Below are 16,517 nucleotides of genomic sequence, written 5' to 3'. Positions count from 1 at the left end.
ACAATTAGTTATTATACTTTTTCTATTTATCATATAACTCTTTAGTTGATACATTTTTTTAAAAATGACACATGCCAATCACAGGTTTACGGAACCCATAGAGATGTCAGTGACGTGTGTAGTTTGATCAATAAAAAAAAAACTGATATGGAGAGGATATGCTCAGAGGTGATGGACAGACTTTAAGAATGATGATTTTGCATGGCCTGTTTTTGTGTCTGTTTTTTTCCCAGAAAGACTGAGCAGAGCATCAATGTATTACTCCCACAGACCAAAAGACTGCAGCCTGAAGAACAATTTCATGCAAATGACAGGTTAATTAACAAACAAGTGCACACCAAAACACAAATCATAGTTTCTGCATCTGTACAGCTGTGAGTGTCCTCATTAGGGATGTTCCTGATGACTAGTTTCCCTGTTGAATGGAAATTTAAATTTTGACTAGCTGACTGGTCCGAAAGTAAGAAAACACTCATAAAACAGTCAAAATTGCCAAGGTGAGCTGTACTACGCTTTCAGAACAAGTGGGATCACAGCTTCTGAAGGGAAGCAATAAATCTGAATGAAAGAAATGATTTAATCATCTAGTCAACTAATCGCACACATTCCTAGTGCTCATGGAGTAAATTTTGTCTTCTGCACATGTCCATGAGGGTCTGCACGGATTGTCGGTGTGGAAACACAAACACAGATCCAGTGGAGTATAAACAAAGCTGTGTAGATTTCAAAGTGTAACAAGTAACTAAAGTGTCCTCGAGGGGCTTGATATGCATCTCCTTAACAGTAGGTGATACTAAAACACAGGATCAATAACATGAATCTCGCCCCACTACTCAAGCTCCTCGCTGGGAGGTGAAACAAGACAAAGAGTCAACAGCTCTAGCGGGTCTGTGAGGCACAGCAGTGCTTTTTACCATGTTCACCAACTTAGTTTAGTGAGTCAGCATGTTGTCATTTGCTAAAACACAAAGTACAGCTGCAGATATTTAGTCATAATGTATAAAAAAGTATTGGACAAATAAATAAAATTTTGGCAGGCCAATTGATATTTCACTCAATGCCACAACTCTCAGCTTAGCCTACTAGTGACACTGATAATGTTTACAGCCACACTGTCTGAGCAGAACTGTAGTGGCTGATTAGATAATGGAATGTGCTTTGTGTTATAAAGTACAGCTGGTATTCCCAAGGCAAAGTAGCTGAAATGTCTTCCAAGGATGACTCGAGTCAAGTTTGACTGTCGCTGACTGAAGAGCACAGTTGAGTGTACAGTGAAGGAGCGCCCTGAGCGCTGCCTGCCCTTTAACCAGACAGGATCTTTCACTGTGGAGAGCAGGTCAGGCAACACTGGAGTTTCCCCTTCAGACAAAGTACGTCTTTGACAGAGGGACATAAATAGCAGCTGTCAAGAAATAGCACTGGAGAGTTCACTTTCTCATTGACTAAAGAGCTGAACAGAAGGGAGGGGTGTTACTAGGATGTGAAGAACGGAGTAAGGAAAAAGAAAAATACTACGTATATTTTCTCTGCTTTCCTTTTCCTCACTCAGTGTTCAGAGTAGATAGAGGTAAGTTTAAAATCGACAAGCAGAGAATGGAGGGAGTAGACATGGGATAGAGACATCAACTTTGTGGGCTAATTGTGTTTGTGTGTATTTGAATTTTCCAAGCACACACACAACCAGAGGAGAGGGGCATGTCTTACAGACATGATCAGCTTAATTCAACAGATCTCATTGTTCCTCTTACTAACTGGAAAACCCAGCAGAAGCACTTCTCATGGACAAGCTACTGTACATTCACTGGAGCTACTCCTGAGGGGTAATGGTAGTTCCCATGGCAACTCCTGCTCTGGACTCATAAATACATGGCACAAAACACCAGCTGATGGGCCCAGCTGATAGGCTTCAGTACGTCTCCACAGAGCCCAGCCAAACATGCAACTTTAGCGTGCAATTTTTTAATCCTACAACATCCTCAGCCACTATTCTCTTCTCGGGCGAAGGGAATTACAAAGTTATGGAAGCAACAGAAATAAAGATTTGAATCTCATGCATCTGTTTCTCCTCTGAATATTGACCTCTTGAACTTTCAATCTAAATTTTGAAATTGCACAATTTGAAATGGATTACTGATCATTTCAAAGAAGGGAATTCAGACCACATATATTCAGATAAGACGGTTTTAAAAGTAAAATATTTCAGTGCTATAAATTCAGTCGTATTTATGCTTCAACATTATATGTTCAGTTCATTATATGTTCAGTTACAATTAGGTAATTAGTTGAAAGATGATTCAAATTATTATGGCTATTATTTGCCCTAGTAAAAGTACTGAAAGCTCAAATGAAAGCATTTTTCCATTTTTTTTTATAAGGCATGTATCAATACTAAAAACATATTGCGTAATTATCTAGTTCAGAAATGTAATAGCACAAAATTTTAAAAAAGGAAGTAAATTAAATAGAAGCAACTTCTAAAAGCACTGGCTCCTACAATTCCCATAATGCAATCCAATCGGATCTTTTCATAGGAACCTCACTGCTTGGTAAATTCTCTTTTAAACTCCACGTCGTCACTGCAGTTTGAAACATAAGCTTTCTGTTACAAATTTGTAGTCTATAATTTGAGATAATCCCTGAAGAAAAGGTTATGTCATTCTGAAATAAACATCATTGGGCAACAATGTACATCATGTCTCAAATTAAAAACACAGCTAGCCATCTCTGCTTTTCCTAATAGCAAGAAGAGGTGGTCCCGACAGGCCTCACCTCCTTATTAAGATTCATATACAAAGCAAATAAAATGAGGCCAAAAGTCATGTAAGAATTAGCTGATAAAGTAGAGACTTCACAACTTTAGGGCACAGAGAACCAACACAGGCTTATCAGAGACCTTGAGCCATTTTGAAATCCCCAACACAGCAAAGTGAGGAGAAGCCCAATAATCACACAGCCGTGACCGTTAACCGAGGCAGAACCGTGTCACTCTGGTCACATCATGCACTGACCAGGGTATTAGTCATTCTGCTAAATAACCATTAACTCACAAAGAACAGGAGAAAATAGTTGAAACAAATCTGTTTCATTGGTTCAGGCCAGCTGGAGGCCACAGCAGACATTTCAGCTCCGGTTTACATGAAGAGTAATAACTTGAAGCAGAGTTTGGCATCCACGTTGAAAGGGAAAGAACAAAAGGGAATCGAGCAGACAAGAGGGAAAGGAAGGAGGTGCAAAGTGTGACAGAGTGGGGGAGAGGGGCGCGCTGAGTAAATGATTCCTTAAAACTTCCCCAAGCACATCAAACAGGAAGCTATGTCCACTTGAGCTCAGTGTTGGGAAAGGCTTGCTGAAGGCCTGTCTGACTGTACGGAACTAAATGACTGAATGACTGTCTAGAGGCCTGTTTTGCCCGCAGGAACTTTTCCAATAACATTTTTTTAGATCCTAAGCTCTATTTTGACCAGAAGAGCCAAGTTCTAGGTTTAGTTCCTGGGTCACAGTTGGGGTTAACCTTGTCATACTGAGCATCACTGACTGGGCAAACACAAGGTTCACGATTGCTGCAGTTTGTTTATAGCATTTATTCTGATAGCAAGCACACAACAACTGTATCAATATGAGGCATTGGTGGAAAGTGACCAGATACATTTACTTAAGTATTGTACTTCAGTACAATTCTGAAGTGGTTTACTCGAGTATTTGCTTTTTTGTTACTTCATAGCTCTAAACCACACAGCTGTACTTTTTGTTCCACTGGATTTATTTAAAAAACTATAATTAGTCTTCTACTAAGAGTCAAAAATCTCCAAACGGTGTTCAATTGGGTTGAGATCCAGTGATTACGAAGGCCAGAGTATGATTCTTATTTTCATGAGCATGACACTATAAAGGGCCTCCTCATACCCTGTATGGAAGCATAACAATTTGTTATGATCTCCGTTCATTTATTCTGATCTTTCCTTTAACTTGTTACCTGTCGGCATGTTTGATTCAGTGTAATAACGTACGCGAAAAACACTGAGCAGATTCTCGCTAGTCTATACTGTTTTACTGTGTTTTCTACAACCCATTCAACTACAGCTGGTTTCCTTAATTCAAGCATCATGCTTGCACAACCTTGAGTCACAAACCACACCATAAATGCTTCATGAACACCTAAACCATTGACTGTCTAATTTGCTTAATAATTGTGGTTCTTGAGATTTGGCGGCAACACAAATGTACACAAGGGACTTTTAGATAATGATAGATAATTTATCTGATAATGTGACTCATTTAGGTTTGTTTTTTCCTTTTTTCGTCGTTCGGATTTTAAAACTCCTGAGTCTGAGCCCTACTTTACTTGGATGCTACAGTCACTATCACCTCTAGGATGGGCCAACGCTGCAACACAATACATAGAAGTCTTTGACATAACATCAAAACTGCTACATCTTCACTTTCTTCTTATAAACACAAATTAATATTATATTTTTGACAAGTATGATATTTAAACATGGCTATTAGTAATTTGCAGTTCTTTTGTATTGGATTGTATTGAATGAAAGTTCCTGGATTGCATTATCATGTTAGGTGCTCCTGTATATATATATATGCCTTCACAAAGCAGACATTTATTACACAGCTCTAGTATGGTGTTGCAGACTTCTCATTTTTAGTGGTCCATTTCTCCTGCTGAGAAAAGAGCTGTTTACAATATTTTGCAGTAGGTGAGTTGCAGGAGCAAAATCACACACCTGAGAAAATGCTGGCACCAGTCTGTTAAAAACAAATGCATTTTGCAGCTGTAAAATATCCTGAATCTGGAACTTATTTTTTGGCCCATCTATAGAAAAGAAATGGATGGACTAGTGGGCACCAGGCACAAACACCAACATCTACCAGGCCAGACCATTCCTCCTGCTAACTGTCCATGTTGTAACATTTACAGCTACATCTTCATCTACTCACTTTAAAGATAGTCTGAATGACCATAATTTTTCACATGCCTTCTTCATAAGAGGAAGACTAGAGGGAATAGGTAGGAGTGATGAGGATCCAGGTCTCTCCTGTGCTGCATTTGGGTGTTTGAAACATGTCCGCATGGAGCAGGCGAACTGTAAGAGCACATCTAGATCTATGAGAGAAAGAATGAAAAAAGAGACCGAGAAAGAGGGGGCAGCAAGCACAGGATCTCTATTCCAGTTTTGAGAAAATTCCTGGCATACTTTTCCTTCTAAAGGACTCGGATGTCAATTTAATCATTTTGCCTATTTTGGTTCCCATTTAATCAAAATGCTTTTTGTACTGGAACAGCAGTATTTCCCACTGGACACAGGTTTTTCAATTTTCAAACCCTCAAATAATTGTGATCTGTCTTCAACCTCACTTAGTTGGAACTTGCCCACCATTGATGTGTTGCTGTGTAAATATGCAAAAGAACATTGAAGCTTTTTGTCTTTAGGTATCTAGACCTGGTTCATTTTCATATGTACGCGTGTACAAACACAAATACGCACAGTGACTGAACTGATAAAACAAGTGCTACAACTTATACATATAACCATTCACACGTGGTTAAGATCAGGTGGTTAGTATGTCTCAGAGTAAGTCAACAAACTGAAACTGAAATTCAACAATTTAGTCATTTTCATAACTGTACCAGTCATCTACTTTTTTTTAAAATAATTAACATTATTTTAAATACATAAAGCTCAGAAATGAATCGAGACATTAAAAAATGTGAGAAAGTTTTAACAGGGCCATACGTGTCAGCAATAACAAGCCAGACAGGCAGTGACATGAGAAGGACTGGGCAGTCTTTCACAGACCTGACTGCCACATAACTGCCGAAACTCTGGGTGTGTCAACATCAGTTTGCTCAACCAACAGAGCCGCCAGACAAACAGTGCAGAACTACAAACACCTACCTGCCTTGCCTTCGTACCACACTGTGAAACTCAATTTTTTCATCTATCAGACACTGGAGCTTAGGATTGCATATGTATACCTCTGAAAAAAGAAATGGTTGGCATGGCTGACACAGTACTGGTATAGTTACACCACAGAGTCAAACTGGACTTACAAATATTTCTTTAATGTCAGAGCAAGGATCATGGGCTCTATTCTGACTGTCATGACTACATTACGTCATAATTATTATCAATACCAATGGGGCATGACTAATTAGCTCAATCACTTTAAATAAAAAGTAAATAAAAAGATGAAAATAGGCAATAAAAGCCTTTCTGTGTCCATCTCATCCATTTCTGTATTCATCCACAGTATGTTTCACAGCATGGAACACCCATTGATATAGTGTGGGGAAAAAAAACATTAAAAAAACTGAGACACTTCTCAGTGAAATGCTGAACAATTAAACCACACCACTCATTGTAGCCTCCAAAATGACTATAATGTTTTAAAACTGAGCATTATAAACTTAATGAAGGTATTTATTGGGATATATTAGGATGGAACTCTCACAATGCGACTGCTTGTTGTCACACACAGATAACTAAACTCAGCAATATCCTGGGTTTCCTGTGTGAAAGAGGGGTACAACGTTAGCATAGGCAACTGTCCTATGATCCTGACATACCCACATACTTACACTTTTTTTTTTTTGCACTGTATCTATAAATGGTCAGAATTGATGTAAACTATGTAAAGAAGCGAGTGTAGACTTGAGATAAAACAGACACAGCTACGAAGCCATTAAGAGCCTTTTTCAGCACAAGTTTACTAAAAGATTATATCACTACTCTCTGGTAAAAGGCTAAACTAAGATCAAATTAGGGCTGCAACTGATTATTTTAACAGTCTATTCATTTTTTTTTTCTTCAGTTTTTTAGTTTATTTTGTCTTACCAACAGAGAAAAACCTAATCTATTCCCATCAGATTGATATGACACAGTGAAAAGCAGCAAATCCTAAAATTTCAGCTGCTGAAAACAAGCAAATTGTGTTTTTTTTAACACTTAATAATAATAATAACAATAATAATCTATTATCACTGATTCATTTTCTTTTAATTGACTTATCTTTTAACGAACTAGTAATTTCAACAATACACTGGATGACAACTATAAACACCTGATGCCCAACACAATCAATGCAATGTTAGACCACCAATGGCTGGCAATGCTTCCTGTTGACTGGAAAAAGGTGCCACACAAGTTACATTGGGTCAAGAAATAAATAGATGTCCTGGCTGTGATTTATTAAGCAGCGTAATGAAAATGTATTCAGTATCCCACTGATAGCCGTGACGTACGGGCAGGATAACTGGTTGAAAGGGTTTGATCTGTTTAGTCACAATTTACTGCAAGGTGGAACAGAACAGTAAGTATTTCGATATAAACAATATGATATTGGCTAAAATAACTGGCACTTAGTTGTTTTGGTCACACCAGAGAGCCAGGCCAGGCTGTACGAGTCTAGCAATTTGAGATTTCTGGGTAATAAGCTCACGTGGGTGATGATTAGCATTATCAACCTTGGCTGAGAGTCAGTCAGTGCTGGTAGACATACAGCTGTGGGAGTAAGGATACAGAAAGGCATCTGCCAACTCTGCCTTCAGCATTGCTATTGTGCCTGTGAGGATAGCTGGGATAGCACAGGGCAGCCCTAATGATGACCCATGATGCTACTGTACGTACACAAGCTCTCACAAATCTCTTTTGGGTTATTTTAACACTGTGTGTGTGGGTTGTTCATCTGTATTGTCTGAAATTTTGTTATTTCTACAGAAGCCAGCCATGGCCGTCGTTACCTTGGCAGCAGCTAACAGGGATCCAAATAAATATGGCTAATAGAGGGCTTATCTGTTTGGCTTACTGTAAGACTTACTAAAAGAAACCATAATAGGCGTAGGTAGGCTCCATGCATGAGACATCCTTGGGTGTTGCCAAAAAACAAACACTCATTAACCCAGAAACTACCAACCTGTTTGAGCGCTGTGCACATTGACAGATGAAGTGTGTGCTCAGTGTGCGTGCGTGTGTGTATATACTGTATCCTGACTCCCATTTCAATTACGAGTTCAAGTAAATATCCTGTGCCTAGTGCCTTAGCTCATTCAGGTGTACAGAATGTGCTCCTGATGTCGTGGATTTGAATCTTGCTCATAACCGCTGCTAGGTGCCCTCTTTTTCTACCGTTCCTCATGGGGAGCTTTCACATGACGAACGCCGTGTTTACGGCCCACACAAGCAGCCAGTACACGAGAAGAAACTGAATCCAGGTAACTATGTTTGAGAGGGTGAATGACAAAATTAGATCAAAGTTTTAGATTCTATTTTTGCTCCAAGCTTCATATTTTTCTTAGGTGGTTGCTGCAGAGTTGTGCAACCACCATCCTTCCTTAAACTGTTTTTCTATGCACTTGATGAAATAAAAATTCATTGGAAAAGGTATGCTGTAATTATAAAAAATGACTCAAATTCCTATATATTTGTATCTTGAATCTCGAATATGAAGCAAACGGTATTGATCTGACTGAGAGCAAAAGCTTAGTTATGAGATCCATCCATCCATCCATCACCCATACCGCTTATCATCATCCTGGAGCCATACCCAGCTGACACTGGGCTGTCTATCATAGGGTAGTTACAAGAGTAGACCTTTTTTTTTTTTTCATTGTTACATTCAAGCGTATTGAATATTGTATTGAATGTTTTTTATATTAAAATTGGGCCATGTGACAACTTGCATATGAAAGGGGGGGGGGGTGCCAATTCCCACAGTTGAACCCACAGTTCCTATGACCTGACTCCGCGCTTCTCCTCAGCTCTAAAAGAGCTTTGTAGCATCTTTCTGCACATGGTTCAGCTGTCTAACCTGCAATTTCACTATTTTCATTCACTCTCTACAGTGTCAAACCCCACTGTACACTACCTGCTCAAAACCAAACAGCAGACAGGCAAAGTTAGTGAATTGCTGGTGAATACAGTGGAACATTTAGCAGAAAAACAGCCAGAATTTTCCTCTCTGGAGTTTGTAGAGCTAAAAGAGAGGGAATATTGGAGTTTGTGTTTTTGTTATAAATCCTCCGACATTAGCAAAAGGTGGTCTTTATTTGACGTAAGGCAACACACCTCTCCTGCTGCGGACTACATTTGTCTGGTTACCCAAGATTTGACCTTTAAGAATATAAAATTATGAGACAATCATTTATTTGTCAGCAATTTGGCCTCAAACATACACAATGCTGAACGTACAGTTTTGGATTTAGTAAGAAGCAGGGAGAGGTGGCACCTCCTCTTATAAAGCTTGTAAAATGCATTAATCAAGACAGTTTTAGAACAATAGTATACACCAATGTTGCTGATTGGTGTATTTGTGTTTAAGGAGTTAGTCAAATGTTCCTGATTTGCCTGCTATGAAACATGTTTTACCATATAAACATTAGAAAAAAAATATGTCACACTTGTGGAGCATTGCATCAGTACACATTAGTACACGTTTTACAGGTTTTTCCATCCATATAATTGACTTAACCTTCAGTCAACAGTAGATCTACATAGAAGTGTCTCACTGTCACAAGTCACTGTTTGCACACTGCTAAAATGCGTAACATAAACTTTCTGTCTCCAATACTATCCTTTGTTCTCATTTTAACAAGGTACTTTTATGACATATCTTTATAGTTGTTACAACATACCAGCTCAATTTGTTTACACAAAACAAAAACCTTTCTCATTGATATGTGGTTAAATTTCTTGCTATAATATAAAATATATAAGTTGGTACATCATAGTCCTGAGAAAAATATATCACAAAAATATGCGAATATTTTGTCATAAAGAAAAAGGCAATTTTTATAGTAAATGATCAAATTCAAGATCAAGGGGAAATGACGCTTATTTCTGATAACTGTCTGACCCTAGCTAGTGAACAGGAAGCTAACTCATCATCAGATACTCTACATTCTTCCGTGTTCATCTGATAATTTCGGTTAGTGAAAATAATGTAAAAGTTGACATCAGCACTTTAAAAAATATATGCAAATGACTATAACTGTTCCGCTCCTATTTACTGCAGAAAGCTCACAAACTGGTGTCGTTACTGCAGCTCCTTGGGCTCCGGCTGTAGACATTTAATTACTTGTGGCTTTCATTAGCTACAGAGCAGAAGGCAGAGCACTCCTCTGACCCTGACTCTTCCTCAGCCTGCATGACTACCATTGCATTAGCTAACCACACCATCGAGGAAAGCTAGCCTGTTGCTGATAAACAGCTGGAATAAATGCAGCTGCTTAAAACATCAGACAAAACCACCAATGCTCCTTATAGATAGCATAGAAGCATTTCACACTGCTTCAAACCAAACTTCAAACAACTACAGTATAACCACTACATTTAAATAAAAAGTTTTTGAGCTTCTTATGTAGTTCAGAACAGCATAATCAACTAATGTGAGTCAGAGCAATACCAAGCTTGAGCATTTCAAGCTGAAAACTGATATATTTGGTTACAGCTATAGTGTTTTATGATCTACCAGCAACACTGGTAAGCAAACAACAAAAACTTTGCCAAAGTTTTTTTTCCCCCAATCAGTGATAAAAATATGAAATCAACACTGAATTTAAGAAGTCACAAGCAACTGCAGATAAAAGACTTAAGCCCGAGACATATGCAGCCAAAAACACAATAAAAAGCTACATCAAGTGTGAAGGCCTGTAACAGAATCAAAGAGGTCCATAATGAGTTCCAAATAAAGTGAGACAACCAGAGCGCACTATAACTCACTCTGCAGCTAGACAGTGTTTACATCCTTTTGACACAAGCCTAAATAATGTGACAGCTAACTCCCACCACATTTTAAAACAAAAAATGGCTTCTGCAATTAGTGCTTTAACATTTTCATCAAAAAATTTGGGTTGCGAGGACAGAAAAGGGATCTCTTCCAAATCCATCTCATTGAATGAATCACATTTACAGCATCTCATCTGTGAGCATGAAAAGCAGGACAATAACAATGTTTCTCTGCCAACAACACTTTTATATTCTAATCAATGTTTGGCAATATGTTGGCCAACTGAACCAACAGATGCCTTTTGTGTGATGCCAACCATTAACACACAAGCAAGGCCAAAAGACTTGGAACCTTTAATTCCATAAGCGGAGAATCAGTGCGTCGACAGAGACGTCATAATACACAAAAAAATATCAACAGATTCCCGACCGTTTGATACCTGTTATTTCACATTTGTTACTTTGCATAAATATAGCTGGACAACTCTACTCAAACTGACAATTGAGGTCTTGGAGACTCAGACATTGGTGTGGTTAGCAATATTCAAAACCCAGTCCAACTAGCCCCTTTTAAATAGAGATCCCGCTCTATTGACGTTAAAAAAGACCCCCCAGTATGTAGCCTTGGCTTGTTTACACTGAACCAAACAAAGCCAGTACATTGCCATCCCAATGTGTGATTTTAGATAACATGCCAGTGACAGTATCGCTGTCTGTCCCACCATCCCGGATCACAGACGACAATAAGACTATTACTTCCTACCTCCGCTGCCGGCTTAAAAGCGGAACAACAATGCGCGTGCACCCATCCCCCCTTTCCATCTTCATACTTTTATTCTTCGTGGCAGAGTAAAGGTGCAACATTCCCACGTCCAACATTCTGTGTAAAGGAGGCCACTGATTCACCACCAAATGTGATTAATCTCAAGCAATATTGGTATGGGCCTCAAAAATCCAGTATCAACTCGACAGTAGAAGTACCTAACAATCCTCTAATCAAAAGGCCCCATTTCAAATTGTCATTTCAAGTGCCTTATGTCTGGAAATCCAAATATGATTTGAGTAGATCTGCAACTATAAGCTGATTGACTTAAAATTAATCTCCAACTATTTTGATAATCCATTATTTGATTTGAGCCATTTTTTTTGCCAAACTTTTCTGGTTTTGTGGTCTTTTATGATAGCGAACTGAATATTTTTCAGGTTTGGAGTGTTGGTCGAATAAAACAGATCTGTGAAAATGTCACCATGGGATTTGGGAATTTGTCACCATCATTTCACTACATGTAAATTATGGTTTGTCTCACTCCAGTCCAGAGGGTCCTGAGGGCACCTGAGGCAATAAAAATGACCTGTGCACTTTGGCAGTTTAATTACAATACAGCCTAGCTATATAGCCAGCAACTATCCATTAACTAAAAAAACCTCACTGATAAGACGCATTTGTGAATTACAAGTGAGACAAATATTTTGTTCATACTCACAAGCTAGCATCAGATAAACAAGTTTTAAAACATCTTCCGTATGACGATGACCACTTTGTTCCTGTTGCTTTAATAAGAGGGGGAGAATGACAGCTAATTTCTGAGGCATTTATTTGTCATTTCAGCTCCCACATATCACTTACTGATGTAATTAAAGTTGGAAGTTTGCATCTTGAAGAGATCCCTCTCAAGCTGTCGAATCCATCCAAAATGCATGAAGCGTGAATGGAGATCTTGTTTTGTTCTATCCCACCTCCAGACTAGTTGTTGTTCCACAGGCATCCACTTGACTATTTTATTGTAGCTAGAGGGTTTCTCAATGGATCTTTCTGGAAAGCTATTCTGGTCATATTCTGAGATAAATATGCATCCACTAGTCTAATTGCTAATAAAATCTTAACATTTTATATCATTGACACTAAAGCTATAACAATAATCATTCTATCAGCATTCAACAAGTGCAGCTCCCGTGAGGTTCTGGCAGAGATAGTACAACTCATAAATAGGAACTGTTTCAGAACAGAGACAAAAAACAGTCATTTGTTGTAAGCTGCTACTTCTTACAGTGTTGGAAGCTATAGGTGAGATCATCCTTAAAACCAGGAAGTGTGAATTCAGTCACCTGTGACAACAAACCACAGAGTTGCTGAAGTGTCATTTAGCATGTTACTGAATCCCTGCCAATCCTAGTGACACTGTTCTGTAGCTAAACCTAAACTTTTAGCTCACTGTAGCGTGAAATTCACAAAAGAACAGCCTTTTCTGTCATTGTAATATTAAATTTAAAAAAATGCTCAATGGCTCCGCTACTCTTCCTTAAACATAAAAATTAGACTGTGAATGGCACAGCCTATTATCAGGAGAACAGTTATTTCCCAGAGTAGGCCACCTCAGTGGAGGCCTTCTCTAGACCAGACTCCAAGAGAGCACTGTCTCCCTTGTAGCAGACTTAATTAAAAACCAACTCTTGTTCATCATTTAAGCCCTGTTTTACAGTCAGATACAACTACAGGAAAGTGGAACACAACTAAAGGAAAGGTGTTAATAAGTGGGAACTGCTAACAGCTGGTTGTGAATGACGTTTCTTAACCAAAGTCACACTTTACAATTTACATAATTCAGAATAAGACAAATGGTTTTTACTCACAACAAACAAATATCAACACTTTTAAATTCAGAGGACACAACACAGATATCTGTAACTTTTAACAAAAGTCTTCATTTACAGCAAGAGACTACTCAGGTGTCTCTAAGCCATAAAAAACACATTATATTTGTGTACTGTGAGTTGCAGCAAAGGCATAATAATAATCTCTCCTGTTAAATTCTGTGACCAAAGATTGACAGCTATGGTAGCTTTGAGAAAACCAGCACATATATGTAGAATGGTTGGGTAAATTTTATACATTCAAATGTATATATATCTTAAGAAGCGTATTTAAATTCATGGGTGCTCTTAGCTCTCCCACTACTAGCTCCCATCGGGCTGGAAACACCACCTGAACCACATCTTGATTTCCCTTATCACATCACAGGCAAATCCTGTGGTGATCAGGGCGATGGGTCTTGGGCAATTGTGGGTGCAGTGTTTTGCATGTGAAGTCTATACAGTACAATCAAAGCTAGCTTTGCGTGTGTGTGTGTGTGTGTGTGTGTGTGTGTGTCAGAGGTAGAGATCAAGTACTAGTCTCCAGCCACACCAGCCTGAGACAGTATGTGAAACCTTTACAGACCATGCAGGCTTACCCAGCAGAAGAAGCTTCAGCTCCCTTCTTGCATCTCTCTTGTCTCGTCGGAGTTGTTTCTCGATCTCAGCGTTGATTCGTTTGGACTCCTTCGCCTCCTCACTCAGGCAACAAGCCATCATGGAGTCTAAAGTCATCACCGCATGAGCTGAAAAGCCCGTCTGACAAGGGGCGCCGGGCTACACCTCACACAAAGTATCAAATAAATTAAACCCACTCTGAGCAACAGTCCGTTTTACAGCAAGTTATTTCCAGACACCGATAACCGAGCTTGATAGGCTTGCAGCAGAATCTGGCCTTCCTTGTTGATGGTAAAACTGCTGTCAAGTGTCAAATATTTGACAGCTTAGTCAAAGTCTTGTGTAAATCCTTAGGCTACAAGGACTGACAGCTGATCACAGAAAATTTGCAATGCAACACGTCTGCAAACATCTTACATTAATAGCGAAGGTGTAAATAACCATTTTATTTGATGTTCTTTCAAGAAAGCTAATATTAGTTTATAAGCTAAACGCAGCTAATGTTACAACCAAGCTATTGTGACAAGTTGATGAATTTTCAGCGTGCCAACACTTTTTAATCCCTTTCCCGCGTAGCTAGATATCCCGTGAGAATAACACTCATCGAAAATACGGTTTTTAATTTTAAGCTACCAACTTCGGTCCCAGAGACAGCGGGACACAATTGGCTGCCACTGCCACATTTGAACAATCCCTCCGCTGGTTGCCCGGCCGAGCGCAAGCCTAGCCGCCCCGAAACCAACACCGTACGCCCGCGCAGTGACAATGAGCGCCCGTCAAACTGTCCATCCACTAAACAAACAGAAAGGCTTTCCCAGCGTCTGCAGCAATCGACGAACAATAAGCCTTGTAACAGCCGCAATGAAACTACCGCTTCACAATTTGTCCTCAGAGCAGGTATCCTCTCGCAGACCGAGGCTCCAGTGACCAGGATAGCTAAATGGACAGGCTAATTGTTAGCTGGCTAGGTTAGCTCAGCTAGGCATCCCTGGATTTGCAGCCGACTGGCTAAAAACCAGAAAGCTCGGCCTGACAGAGGACCTCCATCGCATTAAACTCGAGTTCTCCAAAGACCTCGCCAGGACCAAACCCTCAAAGTACGAAAACGTCTTACTGACAGTCAAATGGACCCCTGTAGTCCGTGCATTTTATGGCTCCTGGTATTTTTTCCTGGTGGTGGTGACCGCTCCTCGTCACCCACTCCTCAGCCCCGGTGTGGCGCTGCTGCTGACGTCGCTTGGAAGAGAATTGATTGACGGATGCAGAGCGAATGAAAACAGAGCTTGTAGGCGTCTGAGGAGGGACGTTTCCTGGATGGTTAACCTCCCAAGTTTGCTTGAGCTGAAGTCTTCCTTTTGGAGGCGTGTCGGCGAAAGCTGCTGACATTTGACTGGACGGGCAACGCCCATCTCCTGTCAAAGACCTGCACATCCCCTCACTGTACGCTCATCCTGACTGTCTCCAGAGCTGCTTGTTTTTCTTCGTCTCTGCTGCTGCCTGCAAGAGCTTCTCGAGTTCACACCTGAAACTAGGCAAACAAGCAGTGGTGGAAAGAAACTAAGTAGCCTACATTTCTTCTAGTGCTGGGCTTAAGTAGCCTACAATTTAAAGTAGGCCGTTCTTTATTTGTTTTTCTCCATTTTATGATATGACTTTATATCTTTACTCCACTACATTTCAGAGGGAAATCTCTACTTCTTACTCCTCTACATCTGACAGTTATGGTAAGGCCTACAATAGTTACTTTTCAGATTAAGATTTTACATTAAAATGACTTAATTTACAATAAGCTTTAAACCAATGGTTTCCAACCTGTTTGGCTTGTGACTCATTAAAAAAGGCTTTGTCAGTTTTGAGGTACTGGTACTTTACTTTATTATTTCCATTTTGTGCTGCTTTATACGTCTAATACACCACATTTCAGACGGAAGTATAATACTTTTTACTCAACTACATTTTTATGACAGCAGGATTAAGTTCATCTTTTATTTTTCCAAGTATGTTTACACACACAAGAAACTTGACCTCTGCATTTAACCCATCCACCTGGGGTCGTTAGGTGCTCTGCTCGAGGGCACTTCCACCAGATGTTGAGGGAGGGGAAAGCGCAGTTCATTCACTCCCCCCAACCACGTCTTCCTGCTGGTGCAGGTCCTCGACCAGCGACCTTTCTGTCCCAAACTCGCTTCTCCAAAAAGCAGTGTTTAGTTGTGTGTCCTTGTCGTGTTTCAGATGTCTACGAGTTCTTGTCATTTCCACCATATTTCCCATCCAAACTTATCAGTTGGTTTCCTTTAAATAACCTCTGAGGCCCAGAGAGGTAAAATTTATTTAAAATTTTATAATAACAGAAATAATTCAAGAAAAGCCCTAAAATGAAAAACAATTTGTGTCATGTAAATTACTTTCTCATTCATTCTTGCCCCAGTTTCATCTCACTACCCTTGGATTCATCTTGTGACTATATGGAGGGAACATATAGACTTCAATACCAGAGTTTGTATAATTGCTCAAACCAGCCACCGCTACGGG

At 39.6% G+C, this 16,517-nt stretch overlaps 1 protein-coding gene across 3 annotated transcripts in view; it reads right to left on the bottom strand.

Annotated features, from left to right (window-relative positions):
• LOC111654261 (guanine nucleotide-binding protein G(q) subunit alpha) overlaps positions 1-15,210 on the bottom strand; it is a 32,009-nt gene extending 16,799 nt beyond the window's left edge. Inside the window, exon 1 of one of the 3 annotated variants that reach the window (XM_087173686.1) lies at positions 13,967-15,210. In XM_087173686.1, coding sequence (XP_087029812.1) covers positions 13,967-14,102 — 136 coding nt within the window. In that variant the 5' untranslated portion in view covers positions 14,103-15,210. The remainder of the gene's footprint in view (positions 1-13,966) is intronic. The other 2 variants (XM_023405205.2, XM_023405204.2) reach the window with 2 other exon arrangements.
• Positions 15,211-16,517: the final 1,307 nt, after the last annotated feature.

The sequence above is a fragment of the Seriola lalandi genome, unplaced genomic scaffold, assembly GCF_002814215.2.
Source record: "Seriola lalandi dorsalis isolate HSWRI2012SDOR001 ecotype SW California unplaced genomic scaffold, Sedor1 jcf7180002054267, whole genome shotgun sequence".
NCBI lineage: Eukaryota > Metazoa > Chordata > Actinopteri > Carangiformes > Carangidae > Seriola > Seriola lalandi.
This window is presented reverse-complemented; position numbering and strand designations above follow the sequence as displayed.